Here is a 24,051-nt window from a genome sequence, read left to right on the forward strand (position 1 = left end):
TGCCCTCATTCTCTTTTTCCACTTTCTAAGCCCCCCCTTTTCTCTCAGTCCCGTCAAGCCAAGTGGCTGATTTCATCCATGCATGCCATGCCACGGCTATGGAGGGGGTTGGATGGGTGGAGGTGGAGGTGGTGACTGCAACTGTCGGTGACTAGATCATATGTGACACGGTAAGCCTTTTTACCCCGCCTCGGCCCTTCTTAAATCCTCTTCTCTGCACTGAGTGACAACAACCAGACGTTCTCCGGCTTAGACGTTGGGAGCTCTTTTCCCTTCTGCGTTTCATGACGTGCAACTGTCAGTCCGGCATTTCGACTTTTTGACATGCACCGCCTGTTGCATGGTAGTGATACTGGCGCAGTTTCCGATCACACGCTTTGCCCAAATCCGCAATGAAGTCATGAAAGGGGTACTGACAGTTTGTGGGTAAACTCTGGCTTCGTTATGGGCTCATCTGTGACATCCTGTTCGAGTTTCCCAAACAAAAAAAACCCCATATCTGATGTATAACATTGTACATGCCCAGGATCAAATCTTGCCCACTGTGTATTTGTGTTTTCCAAAGCCACTCAGTCTAAACATATCTCATAAAGATTATGGTTCCGAGGGCAATCCGCCTTTCCCTTTGTTTAAAATGTTGTATAAATGTTGAATTAATATGCCACTTCTCAGGCTCTGTTTGTGTGCTTGCCTGGGTGAGGAGTGAGTTCTGGACACGCTGTATATGTTATGTTTCATCTCCACATTGCTTGCCACAGATATTGATAATGACATTTGAATTTTGTTGTTGCTGTCTTTGCTAGACTAAACAATTTCCCCACTAGTAAACATCAACGTTTTTTTTCTTGTTCACCGTTGTATGAAGTCCTTTGTTTGAATGCTTGCTGATTGCTGGTTTCACTTCCCAAGTAAAAAGAAGAGAAGAACAGCATTGCTCTTTTGTTGTCTGAGTATTTATTTCTGTCAAATTCCCAAATACCCACAAGTCCTGTTGTCTGGGCAGTCTGTCTCTTTTTTGAGGTAAAAGTCTGGAGGATTTATTTAAAGCAGCAAGTGATAGAAATGAACAACAGAAGTCATGCGCTCTCCCTATCCTTTTTGTCTTTCCCCCGATCGACAAAATGCTTGTCAGAGCCGCAAGAAAGGTCAACTAACAAATGACACCCTTGTACTAAACTGAGCTTTTGACCCCAGAGTAACCAAGAGCTCCCACAATGCAACTTCTCAGAGGAATTAATAATAACCTCCTGACCTCGTGCTCTGACCCTCTAAACCCTAGAGAAAACCTAAAGGTGTTATGGATAATAGTAGAGACAGCTAAAACTGACGAGGAGAGTGAGAAAAAGAGTCCCAGAGTATGAGGTGCTTCCTCTCACATGGGGCGTGTATGGGGCCTTTATGAGTTGACAATTAATAGCCTCTGTAGGCGTCCTGAAAGCAGAATTGAGACGAATTGTCTCTTGGCTATTCAGCTGCGTTCAAGCGTGCCGCCAGACAAAGAAAAAGAAAGAAAAAGAAAAGAAGAAAGCAATGGCTGTGAAGGCAGATTACCCATAAGGCTGTTTTTGAGACATTTCCTTTTTGTTTTCCAGACATAGGCCCTATGGGAAGACCCCATGCACTCAGACGCACACACCACCCAGAAAAGTGACCATTTCGAAAGCCAGGCATCTGCTAAAAAGGCGCCACTTTAACATAGTGATCTTTCAGCGGCTCTTCTTATTGTGAGCCGTAGCTTCAGAACTGGTGAGAGAAAACAGATCATATCGAGGCTGACGTTTGTTTGTTCGTGCCTGGCGTCTAAAGGCAGAAATTATATTCACTCGTTTCGGTAGCCGCAGAGCGACATGCTATACGTCAGTTGCTTTAACTTTACAGACGGCGAAGGCAGTGATGTTAAGGCCGGGCTGTAAATCAAGAGGAGAGTGCCTCAAATTATGTTGAACTTTAAAGGAATGAGAAGCAAGGCTCTCGCTGCATGGAGAAAGTTTTGGAGCTCATTGGTTAAAAAAGCCCCAAAAACCCAGAGGATGAAACTGGGAATTGCCACAAACAGTGGGAGATAATGAAATATGCAGGCAACATGGGAAGGCCGTTAAAGGCTTTCTTTTTTTTTTGTTTTTTAATCCACTAATGATGTCTTAGAGCTCTAGAATTCGTCTTTGGCCACAGGATTTCTTCCCATGCTGCTTTGTCGTGGGGGCTGAAGCGCATACAAATGGCTTGTTAATTAAGATGGATGGTACTTCTAAAAGGCCCATCTTCATCATAATAATAGGGAGTTAAACATGTGAGGCCTTGTAAGACCTCTATGTAGTGTGGAAGCGGAGGTATGTGTCCGGAATAAAGGGGGGAAGGGTGGCCATCACGCATGTATGAATGAGCATGTCACGGCCTCCTGTGTGATCGGTGCAGAGTCTGCATTTTCATCCGTGTTTGTATCTGTGAGTGAGAAGAAGAAAAGAGAGCCAGAGCTGTCTCCAGGCCCTCCAGCCCGTTTCCATGAATGGCTTCAGCAGGGGGAAACTGTCCCTCATTGTCAAGTTATTTGGCAGAAGACTTTTTTTACACCACCTCATGTTAAATTCATCAACATTTCTCCGTCAATTTTTTTTCCTTTTACCCCTCAGAATGTCTTCAGATCAGGTTTTCTTGCCAAGCTGTTTCCTGCTGAGGCCTAAATGACCGAGGCAGATGTATAATACACCAAAATTACATTTCATGGCAGTGAAGCAGGAATAGGAATAAGGTATTTATAGGATCAGGAATAACACGGTCGAATATGTGACGTGGAGCTGTGATTTTAAGAGCTTTATTAGTGTGGTCACTGGGCAACTGGTGGTCACTATTTTTTTAATGTTATTACATGATCTGGTCAGTAGAATCAGAATAGAGGGCAAAGGGGCCACTGTTATGGCTTTTAGCAGTCGATTTTACAGTGAGGCTGAGGCTTAAGTGGGATGAGTTACTGTGTGATATTTTTGTGTTGAAATTGTGCCTTTTTTACAATAATCGACAGGACATGATACATTTAGCTTAATTTGGTATACAGATGACTTTTCCAGGAATTTGCATACTTTAGCTTTAAGACCGAGAGCAGGTGGAAACACTGATATAATCAACGTATATACATTAAGAAAGGTGTTTGTTTTTTTTAGGTCGTTTCCCGTTTTTTGGTCTTTTTTGATAGAATGCAGATGTTATGCAGCTAACAGAAGTCCTAGGTGGATGGATAAACTTGCTTGTAGTTACAATACGTAACTCCCCATAAAACCACAAATTGCCGTTTTTACATTTCAGTTTGTGTTTCCATTTTATGGTCAGCTCAGCTAACCGCTGCCCGGTTCAGGCTCCATGCGTAACACACAGACGTGAGAGCAGTGTGTATCTTATCCAATGCTCGGTAAGAAGGAAAATCAGATTTCCCAGAGTGTTATACACTGAAAATTCCCCATATTTATCTTCAACTTACTAAATGGCGTTACATTTAAGCATCACACAAGAATAGAAACATCTAAGACCATCAAAATGTGAAACCTAAACGTCCGCCCATTGTTCCAAATTATCACTTAAGCTACCATGTTATTTTTCATTTAATCAGCAGGACCTTGGGTGGCAGTCAGGCTTCCTCCTGGAGCACAGGTCAGCCACAAGTTGACTACTAGAGCTCCCCCACATTCACACACACACAAATATATCCACTCTACCTACCCCCACTCTGCTGCTCCTCTGCACTAATGTTTTCAGGGCTTTTTCACATAAACAGGGGCTGCAGGGGGTGCCTGCAGCTTTTCACACAACAATCCAAGTCCTGTTTTGGATTAAAGCCGGTTTCTACACCACCGCTCACATAAACACGCACAAAACCATATGTGTACTTATGTTCCTGACCCTTCCACTCATGTACTTTTTTGTGTTTCGTTCAGTTGATTTTTTTTTTAATCTTTTGTAACTTTACTTGCAAAACAGTTATAATACTATTAAATATAGACCCTCTAAGTCAGTGGAGGGATACATCTCAAAATGCTCTGTTACTAACAAACAGGTAGATGAAACGTCTGGGAGGGAAATTTCCTTTCATCTTCTTCCAACACGTCACCATGATGGAAATCAGATCTAATGGACAGATAATCTGATCAGTCCTAAACATCATTAGCGTAGGCTAATTGTTTAATTATCCTCAGAAGTAGCAGACTGCATTGGGGATGAAGGGGGAGAGTGTCATCGCAGATTTGATTTATTAATAATTAGGTCAAATCCAAACAGAGATCCTTCGTTAATGTGTTTTTTCATTCTCTCAGCTCCTGTAAATCTTATGCATTTATCAGTGGGTGACAGTAACGATGAAACTGATGCCATAATGGTCTTTAAAGCCTCGCACAGACCTTCCAGAAGTCTTGGAAACCAACGCTGGCTTTAGAGAAAGATGCCTGATATCTACTGTATGTCACTCAGATTGAGCATTTATCTGTAAAAATCCCACTACTGCGAGGTCTGTGATTACGTGCATTACTTGGAACAATTTTCCAACGGCTCCAGACATATTGAAGCAAATTTGCGTTATTAGAGAAAAATATTACTTGGTCCTTTTTTTGAGCACCGCATTGAAATAATAGTTTGTTCATCTAAAGTAAAAAATGTACAAGAGCCTTTACTGAAGAACCTTCCCATTAGGTGTGTTAAGTAGTTTATGTAGTAGTTTGTAGGCCCTGTTTTTGATGTTCTAAGTGATCCATTTGGCACAGACTCTGACTTCATTACTGTTAAAGAATTTAATCTGTGGCAAAGCATCTGACTTTACTGCAGCTACAGTACGGGATGAAACATGAAGCTTTGTTTTTCCATTATTTTAAATCAGTTTATGGATTACAAGCTCATCCACAGGCTGGGAAATATTCTCAAATCTCTTACCCTTTGCAAAAATGTGCTGTCATTAGCATTTTTAAACAAAGCAGTATGTTAACCCTTAAGAAGTAAACAGTAGGACTAGATGCATTATTTTGCTCTGAAACATAGTGCAAAGTATCCAGAAATGATACTGAGGCTGATGAAAAAGTCACTGGTCACAAGTCCTTTTCTATTAAGCTTTAGGCATGTTGAGCCATTTCTACAATAATTAATGGCTTTTTTACAGAAATCAGTCCCAGAAATGGTTAAAAATCTGAACATAGTTGTGTTTTTGATCTATTTTAGGGGTAACAAAGTGCTGTGTTTCTCATTTGCTCTGCTTTCCATGGTCTGCACGGTTTGAATGCCGTGATTGGAAGTAATTGTAGCGAGAGCGAGTGAGAGTGATAAGGCCATAGACTCACGCAGAGTCAGTGGCACCAACACCGAGACAGGCGGCCATTATGGTCTCCTTCCATTTTTAAGAACTCCTTCAAAAAGACAGACAACTGATAAAAACAAAATACATTTCTTCTCTTATATCTTCAAAGCATACTTCTCACAAATAGGCTAATTATTTTGTTTTTTAACTTTCATCTCACCAGAAGGAGAAAATGCTTGTTTTGATGTTCTTCTAACCTTTTAATCCATGGATACAGAACGCGCTGCAGTTAATAGGCTATGGTAATTTCAGCGATGGCTTTGAATTGTACTCCAGCTTCAAGGAGAGCGAAATCTTGTCTCTACTCTGATCTTGCGCAAGGTCTAATTAAACTTTCCATCTAACTCTCCCAGGTAGGAATAATGGAGAAAGAGTTATGGCTGTTTATAGTGAAGAAGAACCCCTGTATGCGCTGCTCGCAGCCGGATACAAGACCATTAAAAATAGCAATCCATCACAATTTTTTTTCACTCTGCTGTGTGCAAAGATGGCCCAGAGCCTGGGTGAAACAATACGCTGGCCCACATGACCTGGAAGGTTATTTGTTCTGTTGGATTATACAGTATATTCCGCTCGAAACACTTGGAGGGAACCTCATTTGGCAAGAGTTCGCAGGGGGCTTGAAGAGGCCTGCTGTAGACAAACAATCTTTTAACAGTTGGTGAAGTGGTCCACCGAGAGCAGAGTGATCCCTTTTATTAAAACCACTTGTCCAACATCGTCTCTCCCCTTGTTGGTTGCTTATGGCCGAGGTGCTCTCTGATCATTTGCAGACTCTCCTGGGTTTTTTTGTGTTGTTTTGTCTCTCATTTTATTCCTTAGTGTTGCTCTTTTTTCTTTTTTTCATGGGACTGCAGAAAATTTTAGGGGGGACTTGAGGGGGATATGATCGTATCCTGACTTTTCCCTTACACTGTGCGTTGAGGTTTGGCTGACATCCAGCTTTGTCTGCTTTTTCCCGGGCACGTTCCCATCTCCAGCAAATTCCTGTCTCCAGGGCGCGCATGCACTTTGCCGAGCTTGATGACTGCGGTTGGAAGATGAATTACTCTGCAGGCCTTTGTTTGACAGATGGAGCCAGTTGTGATTGTACACGTGTTAAAGAAGCCGTACAGAAGAGCTCCATTTGACCTTGTCTTAATTATTTAGTTGTGTTTCCTTTTGTTGTTAGAAGACTGAACCACTTTTACCAATATCCTTGACCCACAGAACTCATGACTTCTTTAGCTCCATAAATCTGGAGCCAAGAGTCTACGATGTTCTGTCTAAACAGCTGAAATAACCACAAGAAGAGCTAGAGGAGGAAGTGAAGATGAAGTGAAATAATGATGGTCTTTGTCTGTGTGTCTCTAGAGCTGCGGGAAATGTATCATGTTGAATGTGGCCTTCTATCATTCAGGTCCTCTTTACAGTTTCTCTTTATACATAGCAGGGAATTCATCAGATGCACATGGATCATGCCATACGGTTTTCAGATTAAGTAAGGCAAACACAGACACGGGCCTGGGCTTTTTCTAGATGGTCGGTAATCCATTTCAGTTCAGAGATGACAGATTCCTTCATACAATACAGTGCCCCTTATATAGTGCAGGAAGTGTGGAGACTCCATGATTTTCCAGTATGTTGCGAGTTAGTTCGAAGTTCCTGGAAGTTTGATGCTTTGTCGAATCAGTTGTGGGAATTGTTTCAGATGTCCTTACTGACCTGCCTGGGTGTGGTTCCTCAAAGGTTTCCCAGTTAGTGGTTGGAAGGGATGTAACCTCTCAGAATATGAGAAGGCTCACTGATGACTCTTCTGCTCCTTTTTGGAAACGCAACACTTGAAGTATTTTTCAGCTTCTGTTGAAATACTCAGCTAACCGCCACGAGCTGTACCAACCTTCAACTCTTTATAGTTCTTGCATTACACCAGCTAAAGTGTTAGATAAACAGAACCTCAGATGTCCATCACGTCGCTCTAAAGAGACAAACATCGATGGAATTCATTTTGGTTATTTATTTCTTACACGTCATCATAATCAAAGGCTTTTAGTGTCAACTCTTTTATGGCTTTGCAAAAATCTCTTTGTCCAATTTAACAGTTTCGACTCTGCCAAAAAAGCCTGAATAACTTTAACAGCGTATGATTCTGGCTCAGACTCTGTGATGAAGTGGAGTATTTTGGATTGCTTTGTGATCCCAGTTTTTAACACATTAGGCCCAAGTTGATCTTCGTGCACATCAGTGAAAAGCGGATGATGCAAAGTGGAATCGTTCAATCTCAGAGGCCGAGTATAATGAGCACGGGAAGTCGGTGCTTCCCCCAACCCTTGACCCCAAGTCGTCAACAGCATCTAATGAGACATTTAATCATTTTGAAATGATTATTTCCAGCAGGAGGCGCACCCAGCTCCAGCAATTTTTTCTACTTTTTTTAACGATCAGATGATCTCAACATTTACAGGCCAACTGTTGCATCAGTTGCACTCAGAGGTCACATTTTTTTCAGCGAGGTTGGAAGAAACGTTTGTGCTAATGATGTGAAGTTCACCCTTTTCACTCAGAGGTTCGTGGCGTTCAGTGGAGCAAGCATGCACTGCATTACTCATTTTTAATGCACACCATTGCTCACTTAATTATCAGACTCTCTACTAGTTATTAAAAACAACTGAGTCGCTAACTGACAAAATGTGTGTGCAGTGTACATGGGACCGGACTCAAATAATACATCTTTTGCTTCCACATTAAATCTCCCCCCTGCCTGTGTCTGACTGTCTGCAGTGGACCTGGCAAGAGAGCAAGTATGAGATTTTTTAAGTGGGAAACATATGAAAACCTGTGCAACTTCCACTTTTTAGATGTGGTGAAAATGGCATTCAAGGACGCAGGTGATAGATATATTTTTTTTTCCAGCTGTAACCACAACTGGTTCCTTCTCATTGTGGAAAATAAAATGTGGTGGAATCGAAGACGTGTTCTGGTATATGCTGTTACGCTTGAACTGAATTCCTTTACTTTGATATTGCTTTTAATCTACGAGCAAGTATTTCTAAAGATGGATAAATGTGGAGTGTTGGTACCTGGAGGCAGCCTCTCGTGTTGAGAAACTGAAGCAATATGGAAATGCCAGAAGCTGCAGTTCCTTGTATTTCCACTTTATGTCACACTCCAAAAGTCAATCGACCCCCACTATGTTAAAATTCCCAAATGTACAGCAGAAATAAGCATGTCTACAACCTTATGCCAAAAGCAGTTTGGGTTTCTATGGCTGTTTTATCTCTTTATAGTAACTGTATAGGGGTTGAAGTTTTTTCTTATAAATGACTGATTAGAATTTATTAAGACCCAAAGTTAGGGCCTTTTTAGCTGCTGGGTGTTTGTTAGGCTTCACCTATTAGGCAGCTATATGGTAAGATTCATTTACAAGCCATCCAAGTTGTTGATTTTATGCATTTTTGATATATTGCTTTGCAATAGTTTTTAGATTTAGTGTAAAGTGGTCATGAGCAATAGTTTTCTAGACTTTTCTGAAAGAAAACACTTGCAGTGGAACACTGCCAGTCATGGATTTGCCTCGCCACAGTGCGGACCTCAACATTATTGAAACAGTGTGCTATCATGTTGACAGAGAACAGGACAAAAAACACCCAAAAAAAGGCTTTGAATATCCTACTTAAGGACTACTTAAAGAAATTACAAGAAAGTTTAGGCTGTGTTGAAGAATAAAGGTGGTCACTCCAAATATTGACTTTAAAGCTCATCAGAATTGTACAAACTCTGTTTCCATGTATGTACCCACATGCTTCAATAAATCTCTGCACCTTTTTCCCATTTTCGTAGCAAAATGTGAAGAAATGAGGTGTGGCTCAAGATTTTTGCACAATACTGTGCAGATTTTATTTGTGATGATTTTTAAAGTTTCAGTTCATCATCTTTAATCGTCCCCAGTGTTCTGTATTGGTAGAAAGAGTAATGTTATATTGTAACAGGGACATTTGTACTAGAAATACACATTGCTTTTGAAATACTGAAATATATCATTTTAAAGCTCTAAGAAAAGCAAATTTGACAGTTCATTCACTCGATCTGTGTTGGACTCGCAATCAAAACAGAGGTCGGTGAGAAAAACGTCTCTTGTGGTTTAAGGTGAACTTACTCTTTAAATTTGAACTTTATGCGCAAGAAAAGAGATTTGATTACATAACATGAGCTCAGACATCTAAATTTTTCCACCTGTCATTTCTGCATGCATCATACAAGCTCTGGGAATTTTAGATGAATTTATCACTCCTGAGCTCTGGTCTCAGGCTCTCGGACAAATACTTTCCATCACTTACGGTCTTATAATCGACAGCGCTCAGGAACCGCTTGACACCTGAATCATTCATACCTCCCCATAAATAATAAAACTCTGGCAGCCAGTTAGCAGCACCTGCAACTTGAAACAGTAGTTCGTGAAACACAATCTTTGCCTTGTAAACTAATGTGTTTCACCTGCCTGGGCCACGGCGTCTGGGTTAACCGCCTGCTCGCCATGAGCAGCAGACAGGTAGAGGGAACAAAACCTCTCTTCCTGCCTCTCTCAGCCTCCCTCTCCTGACCTCGCTTCCTCTTCCTCCGATGAATTTTTCACCAGAGCGCTTTGATATGTTGCTGTCCCGTGGGAGCCCGGGTAATGCAAACTGGAAGCAAAAGGCGTAATTATTTCTCAAAACTGCACTTCTACCCTAATTAGTTCACTCCTCAGAAGTGGGCCTTGCATTATTTACACATCAAGGGGACACACAGGGTTGGAGATAAATATTCATTGTTTGTTGACTTTGCCCCGGTCCCTCGGCTCGGGCGCAAGTTGAGTCGAGAGCCGCTGTCATTGTGGTTGTTTATGAGACTTCTGTATTGCCGGTGCCCGGGACATAATCTGTCTTGTTCTTCTGTAATTATCTCCACTCATGCAGACAGACAGACACCAACTCAGAGTGGGTTTAATAAGTGGACAGCATCCTGGCATCCAGGCAGTGTTAAGCGACTGGAATCATTCTAATTGTGACCTTGCTCAGACTTGCCCTCGCGGTGTCACATTAGTGAACAGCAGAAGAGTATTTTATTCAGTCAGGCTGTGACACTATTTCAGCCATATCCCCCATCAGGCTTTTTGTTCTGGGTCAACTTTAATTAAACTTTTCCCAAAAGGCGTCAGTGGCAGCTGTTATGAAGCGCTTCCTGTTTCTGTTGGTTGCAAAGCAGATTTGTGGGACATGTGAAGGCCGCTTTTCCTGTAAATAGCCCAGTATGAATAGACCGCTGTGTTTAAGCCCCCCACCTCTGTGGTCATACGGCCTTGAGGCCTGTTGTCTGCTCTATAAATGCCCACTGGGAAACTCTTGTTACCTCAAAAAAAAAAAAAAAATGCTGCACCCACTGTAGACTTTTAACAACTGTTCTTTTCCCACTTCTTTATATCATCTCAGTAATGCCTCGCTGCGTGCGCGTGTGTGTTACAGTGATGCCTGGCACAAGAATTACCATAATCACTGTCAACATTAATGGAGATCCTATCACTGGAGAATTTAAACACGGCTTTTCCATATTTATAGAAGCAATAAACAGAGAATGCGCAGCAAAATGTCTGTTATGATTCAAAAGCGAGCCATGTTTACTGGCTTTGAAATGCATATTTGGGTTAGTAGATGAGGTGGAAGGGATGGCAATTTAAGTTGTGGGATGCGAGTGGAAATGTAATATCACCACGCTAGACGCAGAACATCTGAAGCCATAAATGTGTCACTCTCACTGTCTCCAGGGTTTCCACTTTCCCCCTCAGACGGACAAACGGGGTCATGTGACTGCTCATACTGTGCTCCTATACCATAGATGGTTGAAAGCAAAGCAGTAAACTTATTTAGATGCACAAACCACTGAAAATCCATAATGTGCATGTCTGTTGCTTCTACCTTGTTGGATTTCATTCAGTTTTTTTTGTAAGAAGACCTGGCTCACGGTTAGCATTCTGAATTATCGATGGAGTACCGATTGCTTCTTTATCATCTGCGTTAAGCTTTATCAGTGCGCGTGCTGGCTAAGTTGAGCATAAAAGATCATCAATTCAAGAGTTCCTTTACTATGAACAAACAACTTGTCCAATCAAAAGCACAACAACAAACATTCTTGAAAGGGACGTCCACACATGGAGTATTAGCTGCAAGCCGGGATGGTGGCAGAGGGTTCTCCACGTGTGGTCACAGAACGTTTGTGCTCCACATGGTCTTGAGTGAATGAGCAAAAGGCAAAGGACGCTTTGATTCACTTGAAATCGTATAATTTCTATAAACAACTGATCTAATCATAGGTTTCACTCTTCCCACTGTCGCATCTGTATTAGATTTAATTTATTAGAACAAGTATTTCAGTGTGGGGGGGCAACGTTTTTCCACATGGGGGGTCCGTGGTCTACTGTAATGTGTGTTTATTTTGGTTTGTAAGACTTGAAAGTGAAAATCCCTGCGCTGCAGTTAGTTTGCTCTACTGTTACATTTGCTGCGCGTCTCTGCGGAAAAGAGCCTCAAGTCAATTTGTAAATGATACAGTTTCCATGAGCTCCAGTGACAGTGGGGTATATGAGGTCTACCATAGACCCACAATGCACTTCTCTAGATATGTTGGTTTACAGAAGCTTATCGTGGGTTGGTGTCGCACCTAAAGCAGCACCAACTTTCAGAAATTCACTTTTTCTTTGAACTATATTTATCATCACATTTTTATAGAGCATTCACTCTCGAGCAGTTATATAGTTCTGTCTGTTTAAGATGTGACTTGTTCTGTTGGTAGATCGAAAAATACACGAACTTTGGATGGGAGAAAAATTCAGGCTTTCTTGTTTGCAAGCTTTCACGGCAAGACTCGCAGCTGATAATTTCACACTTTTTCCTCTCTATACCCCGTGGAGCCAGAAAATGATAAATTTCCCTGCTAGTGCAGCTTCTTCATCTTCTGAAACCCGAGACGACTCAGACGTGTTTTTTTTTCTTTACAGCGATCTCAACAGCTGTTGCAGACAGACTGTAGCAGGTTGGCAGTACTTTAATGGAAAGTGTGCTGTTTATTCTTCCTCCACAGGTGGAGATCACGCTGCAGGATGTCAACGACAACCCGCCCGTTTTCCCTAATGACATTCTTGACGTGACCATTGAGGAAAACGTTGGAGATGGCTTCAAGATAATGCAGCTAACAGCCACGGATGCGGACGAGGTAATGGCTCGGTGTCTTTGTGCTTTTCTTTGCCCGTTTTCCACTTCACCGCTTTCGGAATAGATATCCTGGAAGCGATTTGAATTAAAAACGTGCTCTAAATTTTTGTTCCTACAGTGTCAAAACCACTAACAATTCAAATGTTTTTTTAACATCGTTGTCAGTTGACCATTTTCATACTAAAATGGCAAATATTCAAGGCAAAAAGAAATGGAAACAGTCTAGACTGCATGTCCCTGATTGATTATGATTGTGAGTTCATTATTATTCTGATAAGGGTAGTATTTATTTTTACAGCAGTTCTTAATTTTACAGTCGCTGTCATTGGCAATAAAAGTCATAACCTGGTATATGGAAAATCTCAGCAGTATATTACCTCAGGATTAAAAAAACATTATTGTCAATTTTCTGGGTTTTTGCTGTGATTTAAAGATGTTGCCTTTAGCTGTGGGAAATTGTATTTTTTACTATCATCTATAGATATTGCTAATTATTTGATTAAATTTCATAAAAATAGGGAATTGCCTGTTGTAGGGTACAGCGTTAGTTGAGTTCAAGGTCAGATGTGCACGTGCTCGCGACTCCACACAGTGACACAAAGCAGCCAAGACAGTTTGGGAAAGCACCATCCTTGCCTGCCTCAACTCTTACGCACTACCACAAAAGCATAAATCACTGCTTTGTAGCAATTAATGTGCTTTCCCCTAAGACACACGCACATTTAGAGTCTGCTCATTTTCACCCTTAAATGTTGATGTTATCTGAGATGTCTTGAGTCCGCTGGTGTCGCAGAAACATCGATTGATTCTTCGTCCTGTCATCCTGATAGTCCCTCCGCGGTCCCCGTAGTTCACATTACATCAGCAGTATCACTCTGAATTAGTCAAAGGCTCCATCTTTGGCTGCTTTCGGCAGGATACGGACATTAAATCCTGCCGCGAGCAAAAAGCAGGCCCTGCCGGCATCTCAAAGGTCTGCGGTCCCTCACCAAAGCCAAAGGACACAGTTGAAGTGAGTGGAAAGACTCGGGCCATAGAGGGGCGAGAGATTAGAACGCAGGAATATGGACTCAGATTTAATGTTAACTTATGAGGCCACACGTTTTTATTGCACAGCTGTTACCTCACTCCCATCTCTTTGCTCTGAATGTGAGAAAAGTCATACAAAGTCCCACTTTATGCCATTTCTCTTTTGTCAGAATACTATATTGACTGTAAATCTCGGACCTGGAGGCAAGTCAGTCTTTTCAGTAGGGGGATTTAAGGACGTTATTTGATTATTTTCTTTTTTCAGTTCCAAACTATTCACAGTTTTGATCTTGAAAGGCTTAGCATATGGTATTGAAATCAAATTGTGCAGTTGTTCACTTTTTCCACATATCTGAAGTTAAGAGAAGCCTGACCTGTGGTGCTTAAGCTGAAATCGAAGGCTTTTCGGTAATTTGTAGAAAATTAAGAGTTCATTCTTACAAGCACGCATATGCATATGAGCCGTGCTTGAATTACCCACCTAAAGAACTTGAATTCAAGAGAAGTCACATTTCGCTTCCAAGCAGGGATTCAAATGAAAAAAAGAAGCACTTAAAGAGAATGTAGAGGAGCCTTTTTAGGAATTACAGATTCTAGTGATGTTTACTCCAAACTTCAGCGCTGCCATGAATAGGCTGCTAAATAGAAGCCTGTGCTTCATTCCAGCTCTCACTCAGAGCCAGATATGAGGCCAGCCAAGCTTTTGCCCACATCCTTACGCAGGAAACTTAAGTTGCGCTGACACTAAGCGTACGGAACGCATTGGAGCTCTTGTTGAGAAAGCCACATGTGTGAGCCAGCGCAGAGTAGCCAAGAGTGCAAGCTGTTGGCCAGCTGACGGGCTGAATTCAGACATCATAATGATCCCATCCAATTTAACAGCGCTACATGTGGGATTCATGTGTGAGGGTATTAAAATGCTGTTTCTACCCATCCGCTTTTCACTGTGCCCATTTCCACCCCAAAAAAGGAGGAGGGGATTGCAGTGGGGTTGAAAGGAAATCAATATAAAACGCTGCTCTTTTGTGTAATGCAAGTTAGGCCTCTCTGAGAATGTTTCTCACCTCATTTAAAAGAAATATGCAGCCATTTGTGCTTTTGGAGAGACTGTGAGCATTTTATTAGAATTCTGACCTTATGTGGAAAATATGTCACAGGTAAAAAAAAAAAAGAAAAAAACTTTATTAATGAAGAAAAATGCAACAATGGGGGTTTTAGGAGAGATCCCCGCAAGGAAGCACAGGCTCCAAGTGAACCGTAATGCATTCCAGAGGCCTGAAAACCCACAACAAGGAGATTTCTGGCTATTTTGCACGCTTGTAGAATGGATTTACACACCAGCAGCACAGACTGTTGGGTCATCCTTACCTCTCTGTATCTGTAGCTGTTAGTGACAACACATTGCTTGTTTTCCAAGAGTCTATGTTATGATTGGCTTGCTGTCTTGGTGCTGTTGCATACAGGAAGCTTGCTATCCCCACTGGCGCTGTCTGCTTCGCACCTCTCGCTTCTCATAGGAACCGCGTGCTCCCAAAAGCCACTCATCTACTAAATGAGTTTCCTTCTGCCCCTGCCTGGTGCGCTTCGCTCCCTGGAATGCTGCTGTTTAATTGGCCAGCCTTCGTTTTTTTTTTTTTCCTTTTCCTCCGAACAACCCTCCGTGTCTTTGGAGAGCCGTAAAGTAGTCAGACTCTTGAGTGGAGGTCAAGAGGGCGAACAGTGTCGATGTGAGTGTGTTTGAGTGCGTGTAAAGATTTTACGAAAAGAGAAAGACATGGGATTGTTCAGGAGAATCAAACAGTTTTAAAAGAGAATAAACCTATTTTTAAATGCATGTGTTTATAGTTTTTGTTGGTATGTGTGTGTGTTGGACTGAAGCCTAGATGGACCCCCATCTCGGCCTCTCCCACCTTCCTTGCTCTGCCTTTGAACCCTATCAGAAAATTAATTGGCAAACCATGGTGTTGGGTTCCGGACTGCGGCCCAGGTGGCTAATGAGATTGCCAGATCTGGAGCCACTGATTGATGACAGCAGGGTCCTTCGATGAGCAGAACCTCACTCCGTCCTCCTCAACTCCCCCATTTTTTATTGGGCCTGGATCTCAGACCAAGTCTGGTAATGCAATGAGAGACGAGGTCAATAAGACGTCAATAAGAGTTTTTATCTATCATAAAAAACAGGCCATGGGAAAGAGATAAGAGCAAGTAAGAGAAGTTAGCCCTGTGATTATATTGACTCTGCGTGTTAACTGTCTGCTTTTAGGCCTTGTGCCTAAAAGCAGACAGTTAAAAAATAAAAAGTTAGACAAGGGAAGAGAATATTTTATAGTTTCTTGTGTTTTTCTTCTGTCAGACATGGCCAAACAGTAAAATCTCCTCTACATTCACTTAAAGTTTTTAACCTTTCAGAGTTCACTGATTTAATGACAGGATCACTTTAAAGAATCCTACAGTAAAACATTACATTTGCATTTGACTATGTACTATATGTATAAATAGTTTGTTCAATCCCACATGCATTTTAACAGTGAGCCATTTAAACTGTGATTACCTTTCAAAAGTTCCAGAATTCTTAAATCAATTGAGGGATACAATCAATAAGATGTGGCTCTGTGGTGTAGAGGGGAACACACACATCAAATCCGGTTTGATTCCAGGAGGAGAGATGGACTCATGTATTCCTAGTGCCAGTCCCAAACCCTGGATAAATGGGAGGGTTGCCTCAGGGAGTGCATCTGGCATAAAATCTGTGCCAAATTAAGCATGCAGATCCATTCCCTGTGGTTTCCCCTTGAGAAATAAGGGAGCAGCTATTTTCTTACACATGCAATTATATGCATTATAATACTGTAATTGAAACCACTGAGTTAATGAAATAAACAGTTATAAATAAATATTGTTCATATTAACAAATGCAAGTTCACTATCTGTTCAATAGATTTGGAAACGTTAAAAACCAAAACAGTGATCTGATCGACTTGAAATTCTTTATTTTTACAAAAATATTTGTCTGAAGACTGCTTTACTGCCAAAGAGAGGTTGAATCTGTAAAACACGGAGGAGCTTTATACCACAACGGCCAACTAACACATCATTCTCCAGCTGATTTTACCATGAAGCACCGCTGCGTACATACAGTTTATTTCAACACAGCTTATTCACTTAGGCAGTAAATGTGTCAATACGCATATAAAAACCAGCTTAATGCAGCACTTCTACCCTATAAGCCTTTCCATTGTTCCAAGGGGATCAAAAAGCATCACACAAACATCAGGCATAGCTGAAAGAGTCTCTTTTAGCTTAGCTCTTAACCAACTGTAACCGGAGCCCTCGCTTCATCTCGCTGAGCAGCAGTAGCTTTTTGATGTTGCTTTTGCTTTTTTGGCAGAAGACACAGAGTGAGACAGTTGTCTGATCTCCTATTGTCCCCAGCACAAATGTAAACGTCAAGCTCTGTCGTCAGCCTCATTCACATGTCATAGTGCATTCAGTCCCCGTCTCTGATTCCAAAGCCTCTCGCTATAGTGATCGCATGTGTTATGGCGCTTGTACTTGTCCGATGTAATAGATGATCTATTAGTTGCATTTATAGACGAACACTATACCCCCCAAAAGTTCAAAGAGGAAGCGCAAGTCTCTCGTGAATATCACCACTCAGCTCTTGTGTTTCTTCGTATTTTTTTCTGACTCGTTTGACCTTTAATCGTAAAAAAGGCCATTTAGGTTTATCAGCTTTCCAAAAATCTATTATTCCGTGTCATTCATGCTTATAAAGGGGTCCTCTGTGTTGTTCAGCAATGTTGCCTTCGTCCAAGAAAACCTGTTCCTTCTCTCTACACTGCTAGACATTTTCTCTTAACATAAAATCTTAGTGGTAAAGCAACAACATTAAGGTCCTGATAAGATGGGTGGATTTCTCGTTAGCATGCTCAAAGCTTGTTTGTTTGTGAAGGTCAGTGAGATGTAATCCCTTCAATTCAGTTTTTTCCCACTTGTGCTTTATTTGGTGTCACTATCTTGATCTGTGATCTTCTTCATGGCCTTTTTGAAATCACAAGCCTCCACTTTATAGACTGTCTCTGTGGGAAAAGGCCATGTTAGGGGTTTCATTCATGATAGACAAGCAGATATTTTGTCCTAGAGACATGGCATGCTAACATGTAATAAACAATCTAATTTCCTAGTAGATAGATTTGCTTTGATGCCTGATGGTCTTCCTCCTGTATCTGAAGAACTTCAATTTCAATCATGGTTCAGCACAACAAATCAAACTGTTTTTATAAATCCTCACTTGCAAGTAATGAGTTTGGGTTTACTAGGAACCCAACAAGGAAAAATCATATTGGAGTGAAATAGATGACTCTATCCTAACTTGTTGTTTGGTGTTATCGCATTCTTTTTAACCTCAGGGTCCCAATGCTCTTGTGACGTACACGATCATCAGTGGGGCAGATGACAGCTTCCGTATCGACCCTGAATCCGGAGATCTCATCGCCACCAAGAAACTAGACCGGGAGAGACGTTCAAAATATTCCCTCCTGGTGCGTGCAGACGATGGAAAGCAGTCATCTGACATGACGCTGAACATCACCGTCAAGGACGTGAACGACCACACGCCAAAGTTCTCCCGTGCAACGTACTCATTTGATATCCCTGAAGACATGGTGCCCGGTAAGATGTCTTTAAAGATTCAAGATTGCAAAGGCAGACAAGCAATGTTTGATCTCATTCAAAAGCCCTTCAGACTAGACTTCTCTGTTAAGCTCATCAGTTACAAATTATTGGGGGTAAATTCTTTGTAGTATTTTTTTTTCCTGTGCATCTTCCTTCAGGGGGAAATCATGAGTTTAATGGGTCAAAGTGACAGTAACTGATATTTGATTTATATGGAAATCTATCAGCAACAAGCAGGATTTACTACAGTACTGACAGTTCTCTGGCCTCGCGTCCTCACTCCTTTCTCCACTTAACTCTCAAGAAAAAGACGCATAACTTTGGTAATCAAAGATTAATGAGGGTGTCATTTAGAAATGTTTCATGTAAAGCTCTAATAAAACACTTAATGATTAGCTGTGTGCTCAGCCTCAGCTGTAAGCTGAAAACATCAGCGACTGCTTTTAGTCCAAAGCAGAACAGGCCAAGACATTAAAAAATCATCAGTTATTTTAGCAACTGGCGCAGCAATAACTGAGTCACTGGTATTAATAAACCTCTCTCTAACCCCCTGCAGTTAGTTTTTTTCGAAAGGGCCATAAAGAACTTCTCGCCTCTGTGTTACAACCCGTGTCTCACAGGCTCCATCGTGGCAGCAATCCTGGCCAGCGACTCTGACTCAGGGGTGAATGGAGAGGTCACCTACTCGCTGGAGGAAGACGACGAGGACGAGACGTTTCTCCTGAACCCCGTGACGGGATTTTTCAACGTGACACGTCTGCTAGACTACGAGACTCAGCAGTACTATATTCTGACAGCGAAGGCTCAGGATGGTGGAGGGCAGGCCAGCACAGTCAGAGTGTACTTCAATGTGTTGGATGTAAATGACAACGCGCCTGTTTTTAACACTACCGCGTACAGCACGTCTGTCTCTGAGATTTTGCCGCCTGGATCCAGTATCATCACCGTGGGAGCCACTGATGCTGATGATGGTATGTATATATAAGAATTTACATAGGATATAGTAATGTGCTAACACCTGACTAGTACTTTTGAGCTCATCCAACCACAGGACCAGCATATCAGTCTGAGCAGGTTCACATGAGCACAAATGTGAATGAGTCTGGAGATGTTATGATGAGCGCTGCAGTATGTTGCCAGCGTGACTGGTTTGGTAGTGGGTCAGTGAAGGTGCACTGCAGACCTCCACATGCTAGCCAACAGTACCCTGACTTTTGTTAGGTAGTAGGACAAAGTCCCAGTGTCAGACATTATACTGGTGCAGTGGGTTCCTCCTGGTGCAGGATAATATCTGGTGGCCAGAGTATGTAGGCAGTGGTGAAGGATGATGAAGGCATTGATCCCAGTGACTGGCCCTCACGTTCCCCAGACCTGAATCCAACAGGCACCTGAGGACACATTACTGAGCAACATTATGACAGAACTTGGATGAACCTGCGATTTCAATATTTAACCTTGACTTTGGCTGTGATTTTGAGTCTAGGTCTCAAAGGGTTGATGATTTTTTTCTCCCCTGATTGTTGGTATGTCGTTCAATATTTGGAAAAAATTGATAAGATTTACATCAGTAAAGATTCTTTCGTTTGTCAAATCAAGGTGTGATTTAAGTATTAATTTTACATATACTTGTATATATAGTGTAGTGTATATATAAACACATACGCTGCTCACGTCATTGTGTGTAACTATATTAAATATGACAAAAGGGCAGGGATACCTCAGTAGGTAGAGTGGTGGTCCCCTTCTAAAATAAGCAATGTGGAATTTTCCCATATATAGTGTTTATAATTATATATATTTTTTTAATTACTTGTAAGCTTAGTTTCATATTAAAAATCACCTATCAGACAAAATGAGAAATACTAGTGCAGCTGTGGCACTGATTTCACTCTATGCAACAGTTCAGATGACTTAAAACTGATCTGCCACTAAATGTTTTGAACACTGCTACATTTGGAACTATTTGGCACTTGTTGAAGATAAATATGTCTGAAGATGAGCCTTTTTTAACTGTACTTGAAAACACAGTCATCAAGTTAAGTCCTGGAAGTATTCCGGTGATGTCAGTGTACTTAAAAACGCTGCTCAGTGGGCATGTTTAAAGCAGTAATGTACTCTCATTGTATAAATCAAGTGTGAGCTAGCCTTAGTAGATTAATTTAATAGAGGCCTGTCACTTTGTTATGACAGCTGGTTACACAGAAGCTCTCAAGCCTACATTTTATTTTTCGTTTTTATTTTGAGTCGCACATAATTGATTTGATGAAATACAACATCTTCACCATGTGATTAAGCGGCTGGAGTTATTTCTGCGTTTCAGGTGGTGGGTTTCATGTCTGTGAAGAAGCGTGTGGTATTTGAACGGCCACCGCTACTCTCCTCTGCTGTAATTATCGCTTCACCCGGGCCTAATGTGGTTATTGTGACCTACATTCCTGGGAAATATGCTGCCTAGTTCTCAACCAAAGTCTGGCTTCTTTCTCCACTGTCCACATAATCTGACCACGTCGTCCTCTCAGATATATAGCTGCCGCTCTGCACTGTCAAAACAAAACACCGCCATTGTTAGCGCTTCCTAAGCCCTGACCCCTGACCCCCAGACTTTGGCTCTAGACAGCGTAGCCAAAACTCAGAAGTAGCACTCAAGCTTTTGATAAGAGATTACTTGTACACTGTAAATGCACACAAGAGTGTGGGAAGGTGGCGGCGTTTTCCACATGAATACCCCGTTGAGTTGAATTACAGATGCTCAATTTAAGCTTGTTTTAACCCCCACTTCCAGGGCAGTTGTACAGATTAGGCCAGATTTCAAGGTTGGATAGTTTAGTGCATCCATCCATTCATTCACAGACATTGTAGTTATGTCGCTTAAAATAAATATTTCAGTTCAGAGGGATTTTCCAAAACTATCAGTTGAGGAAGTGGTTACAGTGGTATTTCTTTCTGATAGCAATCTGTCATTTTACATGAATAGATTGTCTACTCGGATGATAAGAGTAGCACAGAGCTGTTGCACATGCACAATTTGTGGAAATGGAAGTTGATAATGTATATAAGTGCCTGATTCAAAAACATGGAGAATATCTAACAGTTATATCTAGAACAATGGATGTCAGTCAGAGTTATCAGTATTTGACCTCCACCATGCTGTCTTTTCTGTTCAAGGCCACATCAAATAATTTCATTTAAACTCAATTTAAAAAACCAGAGTGTAAAATGAGGTCTTTTAATTTGAAAGAAGTAACTGCATGGAAGATGATATTTAGGTATTTTCAGTTATCATATTGGTTTGGTGCAGACAATCTAACAGATTAATCTAACTTTCTTCCTGATATTGTTTTTATCTTCTAAAGACCTGCATCTTGCCATGTTTTTCAGGCCAGAATGCACAGCTCCTCTACAAAATCGCATCTGGGGATCCCCAGGGCCACTTTGTCATCACCAAAGATGGGGTCCTCCAAACTAAGAAGTCTTTGGACAGGGAAACCCAGTCTTTCTATAACCTGGTAGTCACAGTAAATGACCTAGCCCCACCTCCCATTACCCGCTTCACCAGCACTGCCCAAGTGTCGATCATTCTTCTGGATGTCAATGACTGCTCACCGACCTTCACTTCTCAGAAGATGACTTACATCCAGGAGAACACTCCGGTGGACACAGTCGTGTTCACGACCCAAGCCACAGATGCTGACAGTGGGCCCAACAGCTACGTGGAGTACTCCCTCAGAGGCCCGTTCGGTAACAAGTTCAGCATTGGTACAATAGACGGAGATGTCCGGTTGATTGGGGAACTTGATAGAGAGGAGCTTTCCAACTACACGCTCACAGTAGTAGCTACAGATAAGGGCGAACCGCCTCTCTCTTCGACAATGGATGTGACTATGGTGGTTTTGGACGTCAACGACAATACCCCGAGCTTCTCGCAGAATATCTATGACATCGAGATCGAGGAGAACATCTTGACGGGGACCGATGTCATCCAGGTGTTTGCTAGCGATGCTGACGAAGGCACCAATGGGCAGATCCGTTTCTCTATCTCTGGGGGAAACACCAACTCTGATTTCCGGATCGATTCTGTCACGGGGGTGATCTCAGTGGCCAAACAGCTGGACCGAGAGGCACGTTCATCCTATTCATTGGTGGTCCAAGCTGCAGACCGTGGCAGCAGCCCCAGGGTGGACCGAGCAACAGTCAACATTGTTTTACTGGATGTTAATGACTGCTCACCTGTTTTTGAGCTCTCTCCTTACACTGTCAATGTTCAAGAGAACCTTGAGAACCTACCGAAAAACATTCTGCAGGTTAGTTTTTGGGCTTTATTTATTTTTATATGCCAAGACATTAAGTGAAATTCGCAGAAAGGTCTTCCAGGGTGAAAAAAGGTTCTAACAAGCTTAATGCCTCAACCAAATTCGTAGTAGTTAAACTAACTTAATAAGTGCAGGTGTGTGAGTGCTATTAGGGCACTAAACCACTAAGTTTGGTGATCTTATTTTGCTAAATGCTGCAGCAAATACTTGGGTGAAATGATAAAGAAATGATATACAACTATCATTTGTTCTGCTCAATTAGGGCTTTATAGGATTTCAGCGAAATATGAAACTCAGCGAAATTGCATGACGAGACGATTAACATTCTAACCACCCTGATGACTAAATGAGCCATACATAAAAAATGGACTGGAAATGCAGATTTCCGGTGACAGAGCAAATTGCACTTTCACTCGTGTACCCAGTGAGGAAATGAGGATACAGTTATGGGCCCAGGCGCAGTGGGTTTACCCACAAAATGTAGCTATACCTAACTGATACATGCACAGGAAAGCCCACAATGCATCTGGGCACACCAGTGAGTAGTTGCAGCAAAGTACGATTGGCAAATAGTTTTATACTTTAGAAACCATTAAATAGATGTCTGTCTGCAATTCCCACAGCAGCCCACAGTGTGTGACTCTGGTTTTCTTCTTGGTGGATTCCCTTTGAAAGTCTGATTAGACAAAGTGAATAAGTAATGATCTTCCTTCCCTCAGCAATTACCTTCATGGTGCCGCTGAACACCGTGAAGGTAATTAAGCCTCAACTGTGAGATTCAGTGAGGTCCGTGGTTATGCTGGGTTACTTGCAGACAGGGTTAAATTGATGCAGCTTTGTAAATCAAGCTCCCTGGGATTAGAAAAAAGGAAAATTGAAGTTTGTTAACAGCTTTTTTTGATTTTAAGAATATAAGATCTTGTAAACCATGTAAACTGGTCTATTTGCTCAACACACTGAAATGTCAAGATTATTTATACAGACCAAGAAACTATTATCTTCACTGATGGAAGTGCGCACACACAAAACCTGTACCTGAACCTAATTTTACAGAACTTACAGAAATAGATAACTTTTACCATTATCCTGTACAAGACATATAGGTTGAGAGGAATTATTCATCACTAACCTCATTCAGTTAATTTAGCTGCATATAAATCTCAGTCAACATGTTTTATTGCTTTTCGTTCATAAGAAGAAGGTGTTGTATCTTATTTTAAAAGGGACACTGTTTTACTTTAAGTATTTATATTTTACCGTTGTATTTTTCTTTCATTTGCATTCTGATAATGTGCCCAAAGCCTGGAATAAGAAGCTATTTAATAGCTTTAATTATGTGGTTAAAATTAACTCATCTCATAAAGCTGCAAAATTGAAAAGTTAACACATAATAAAACACATAATAAACACATAATGAAAAATTAACAATAATTACAATCTTTTCTTACATAAAAGAAGAAATATCAAATTAAAATAAAAAATGTTA

The 24,051-nt window shown here is 41.4% G+C and overlaps 1 protein-coding gene across 2 annotated transcripts in view; it reads left to right on the plus strand.

The window, feature by feature from the left end:
• LOC120720430 (protocadherin Fat 4) overlaps positions 1-24,051 on the plus strand; it is a 98,685-nt gene that overhangs the window by 38,246 nt on the left and 36,388 nt on the right. For both annotated transcript variants that reach the window (XM_040010106.1, XM_040010107.1), the window contains exons 2-5: positions 12,422-12,553; positions 17,991-18,252; positions 18,876-19,226; positions 21,634-22,556. In XM_040010106.1, coding sequence (XP_039866040.1) covers positions 12,422-12,553; positions 17,991-18,252; positions 18,876-19,226; positions 21,634-22,556 — 1,668 coding nt within the window. The remainder of the gene's footprint in view (positions 1-12,421; positions 12,554-17,990; positions 18,253-18,875; positions 19,227-21,633; positions 22,557-24,051) is intronic.

Source organism: Simochromis diagramma, unplaced genomic scaffold (genome assembly GCF_900408965.1).
Source record: "Simochromis diagramma unplaced genomic scaffold, fSimDia1.1 OVJJ01000585.1, whole genome shotgun sequence".
Classification (NCBI taxonomy): domain Eukaryota; kingdom Metazoa; phylum Chordata; class Actinopteri; order Cichliformes; family Cichlidae; genus Simochromis; species Simochromis diagramma.